General features: G+C 43.1%; 1 protein-coding gene across 1 annotated transcript; it reads right to left on the bottom strand.

The window, feature by feature from the left end:
• Positions 1–234: 234 nt before the first annotated feature.
• Positions 235–3,701, bottom strand: LOC112895392. The gene is made up of 4 exons (XM_025963342.1): positions 3,443–3,701; positions 2,456–3,000; positions 942–2,376; positions 235–843 (listed from the first exon to the last, which is right to left on the bottom strand). The coding sequence occupies exons 2-3, from the start codon at positions 2,997–2,999 to the stop codon at positions 1,124–1,126; spliced, it is 1,797 nt and encodes a 598-aa protein (XP_025819127.1). The 5' UTR covers position 3,000; positions 3,443–3,701; the 3' UTR covers positions 235–843; positions 942–1,123.
• Between the last annotated feature and the right edge of the window lie 283 nt (positions 3,702–3,984).

The following is a 3,984-nucleotide window of genomic DNA, read 5'->3' as shown; positions in this document are numbered from 1 at the left end:
GGAATTAAACGGCCTAAACGGTTTGGTACTGTAGCAAAAAAAATAGAGAAATTGTATAGATTTTCACTAACCTTTTGTGAAGTAAATATGAAGATTTTGATGTCCTCCCATCTTGGGATATGTACCTGAAAATAAAGGTACACTTGTTAGTATGTGGTATGCATAATTGATTAATTGTACATTGCAGCAAGACAAATGTTGTTAAATGCGCTCACATCAATGAGAGATATAATAGACACATCAAACATCATCCACAAAGCACAAACATAGATAGTTCTTACAAACCAAGCACCACAAAGTCACAAACAAAGCATGGTTCTTACAAAGAAAGCAACAATAGTTCATAAAGTGGATAAACGACAAAGATAGTGCTAATATGATTATGACGACCAAAGTCTAATGCTTAGCCCATCAACTATCATTGTCTTCCTCCCCCTCTTGCTCAAGAGCAGTTGTGACCACCACATCATCATGATCAGACTCAAAGTCAATATCTTCCTCATTTATCGCTTCTTCTTCACTATCAGACTCGGGTTCTTCTTCAACCTCTCTTGCAGTAGCCAATCTTGCACTCCTACGTAGTTTTGTGACCTCATCAGCACCACAGGTCTCAGCAATTAGTTTCCATGTGAGGCCTGTCACAGGCTCAACATCGGACCCTTCTTCATCTGCACCTTGGACCATCCATCATTGAGCAAAGGTTTCTTCGGTTGGTACAAGCGGGTCTGCATTTTTATTCTTTTTGGCTTTATTTTTCCTCTTTGCATGTAGATGATTGAATCTAACATAGACAAGTGATTCAACTCTCTCACATGTGAGCCTATTCCTTTTCTTTGTATTGATCTACAATATATCAAATAATTCAGATGCAATTAGAGTGACTGAACAAAAATGAGACATGCTGAATAGAGTAACTAACTTAGTAAATTTTGCAGACTTACCCCTTCAAAGCAGCTCCAATTTCTTTCACAACCTGAAGCACTTGATGTCAAAGAGAGAATTCTAATAGCAAATTTCTGTAATGTTGGAACTTGTGTTCCATAAGTTGCCCACCACTTAGCTGCACAAGAATAAATGGTTAGACTTAGTAGAACAGCCAACGATACAATTTGATGCAATCAACTTAAATATCTGGACTGAAATCATAATCCTTGCGGCCAGCTTGTGCTACTTTTTTTTGCAAAATGTCCAGCTTTCCTTTAAACTTGTGAAAGTCATCATTGAGCACTTGACTCTGTTTGTTGTAGTCACCATGATAGAATGTTTCAATAGCTGCAATAAACCCATCCATGACATCCTCACAGTCAAAGATGGATGGCTTGCTATAGCTATAATAACGATTTAAACAATATGCAGCCATATGAACCGGACAGTCCAACCGTTTCTTCATTTTCTCCTCCGCAATTTGTATGATACTCTTGTACAAAGCAGCCCCAGTCTTGTCTACATTCCCTAGGCCGATCCTTATTTCCTCCTTGGCCTTAAGAATATCACCATACACCCAAGCCATTGATGGTTTAATATCCCCATCAACCATGCGAAGAACTTGAACTAATGGTTCAAAAACCCTCAAGCAAAGATTAACACCATTCCAGAACATAGGCTTCACCAATGTGGCTGTGGCTTGTACACCTTTAGTGCTTTTCTTGACATGACTAATTTTCTCCCATTCCTCGCTTTGGGACATCATCCTTAGTTGTTCTTTCTTGTCATACAAGCTTTGCAAAGTGAGAGAGGCAGATGCAAATCTGGTCACACCTGGCCTAATAATGTCTCTCTTCTTTGTGTATTTCCTCATCAGGGACAAAGCCTTGTGGTGAGCATAAATAAAGATGGTTAGATCTTTTGCCGAATCAAGTATGGTCTTGAACTTTTTCATCCTCCCAATTGCTTCAAGCATCAGGTTAATACTATGGGTTGCACATGAACTCCAAAACAAATGAGGTCTCTTGACATAAAGCAGATCCTTTGCTGCCATGTTATTTGATGCATTGTCTGTGACCACTTGGACAATCCTTTCCTCCCCAACTTTCTCAATAAATCCATCAACAAGCTCAAAAATCATTTGTCCTGTGTGTGCCTCAGCTGAGACTTCCTTTGACTCAATAAAAGATGTTCCAACACAAGAATTAACACACATGTTCATTATGCTTCTCCTCTTTTGATCTGTCCATGCATCAGTCATAATAGAGCACCTTGTACTGGCCCATTCTTGTGCATGATCAATAACCATCTTCTTTGTATCCTCAACTTCCTCATGCAGTAGTTTCTCCCGCAGCTCATGTTGGTAAGGCTTCTTTGCACCTGGCCCAAAGCGGCCAGCAGCTTCCAACACTTGGTCAAACTCATCACAATTTATCGCATTGAAAGGAATTCCTGAAATTAAAGTAAAAGGTTAGTATTCAATGAAATTAATGTTCCTAAAAGATCCAAAAACTAATATTGATCCATTTACCTTGCACATACATCCACCTTGCAATATATCTCTTCAACTTGTGCAACCTTTCTTTCTTTATATGTTCAGAAATCTTTTGCTTGTGGAGGTTTCTTGAGGAACCCAAAGAACTAGAGTCCATAGGCATGGTGAACTTGTCCATAGGACCAACTGCTCGTGGTTGAGAGGTGCCAATGTCGTCAAGGCCCGTGCTGCCATCTTCTATGTCCATCATATCATCGGTCACAGCATCTCTAACCTCTTGTTGTTCCAATATCCTAGACCTTTTAACATTCTTGGAATCTTCAATAGCTTTCTTGCAGTTCTCCCTGTCCTCTGGATTCGCATTGGGACATGACCGGACTTGCCCTTTTATGCCAGCAATATGTAACTTCAACCTATAAATTCCAGCCCTCACAACCATCGGACATAACTTGCATTGGATCACATTCAGATCATCTTGATTAACAAGAACTCCATACTGCCACCCTATATCATCCGGATTTCTCTTAAGTTGTAGCTTGTTCACTGCTTTTGGCGATGGATTGGAGGCAGCGGAGGACATACTGCATGTTTTTTGGAACAAAACATATCATATCAACTCATCAACATACTAACATAGCATGGTCAGTGGAGCTAGTGAGCTAGATAAATAAGTATGGCATGGTAGGAGTTTAACATATTCTCAGCAAGAAACAGAGAATGTAAAAAATTTATATACCATGGTTTACCTGTACCCAGAAAAGAAAAAGAAAACTAAAAGACTGACAAGGCATGGTTTACATGTTCTCATAAACAAGGAAAAAGTGTATGATTCCTGTTAAAAAGTAATGGAAACCACCACATACTCAATTTGGTGACCCTAGTCACATTTGAACCCTAATAGTTAGATGTCATCTGCAACCAAATTGAACTAAGACTAAATAACACAGCTACGGGGCAGAACAGAGCATGGCATAAGAAATCAATTAAGAAGAATGGAGGGAGCAGAGGGAAGAGCATAGTTACCTTGCTGGATTGGAGAGGAGGCAGAGCCGCAGAGGAGACGACCTGCAGGCTGCAGAGGAGAGGAGCTCGTCTGCGCGTGCGGCGGCGGCGAGTGCTCGAACAGGCGCTGCTCCAGCACGGAGACCGGGCTCAGCTGCTTCTTCGATGACTCGTCCTCGTCCTCCTCATCATCTTCCTCGGTTCCTCTTGCTCCTCGTCGACCTCCGTGTGGTGGCCTTCGACGGCGCGCTGGGGAGCACCAACAGTCCAACAGTAGCGTTAGTGGAGCGACCCGGCACCCCCTGCTTCTCGTCGTCGACGCGGCGCCACTCGATGGTGGCCAGCTGCGGCCTCTTCTTCCTGGCCGCCGTCGCCGTAGCAGGAGCCCGCGCCGTCGTAGCGCCGCTGAGGATCTTGGACAGGAGCAGCCGGAGCAGGGAGCACCAGAGGAGCTCGTAGCGCCTGGCTTGAGAGAGTGAGAGACCGCAGAGGAGGGAGAGGAGAGGAGCGGATGAGCGCCGGAGGACCAGAGGAGCTCGCACAGCGGCACAGGCGGCGGCTAT

The sequence above is a fragment of the Panicum hallii genome, chromosome 5 (assembly GCF_002211085.1).
Source record: "Panicum hallii strain FIL2 chromosome 5, PHallii_v3.1, whole genome shotgun sequence".
Lineage (NCBI taxonomy): Eukaryota > Viridiplantae > Streptophyta > Magnoliopsida > Poales > Poaceae > Panicum > Panicum hallii.
This window is presented reverse-complemented; position numbering and strand designations above follow the sequence as displayed.

Coding starts and splice junctions, on each gene's coding strand:
- LOC112895392 (XM_025963342.1), bottom strand. CDS start 2,999: ATGTCCTCCGCTGCCTCCAATCCATCGCCAAAAGCAGTGAACAAGCTA. Junction 2,377..2,455: donor AAGGTGGATGTATGTGCAAG/GTAAATGGATCA, acceptor CTTTAATTTCAG/GAATTCCTTTCAATGCGATA.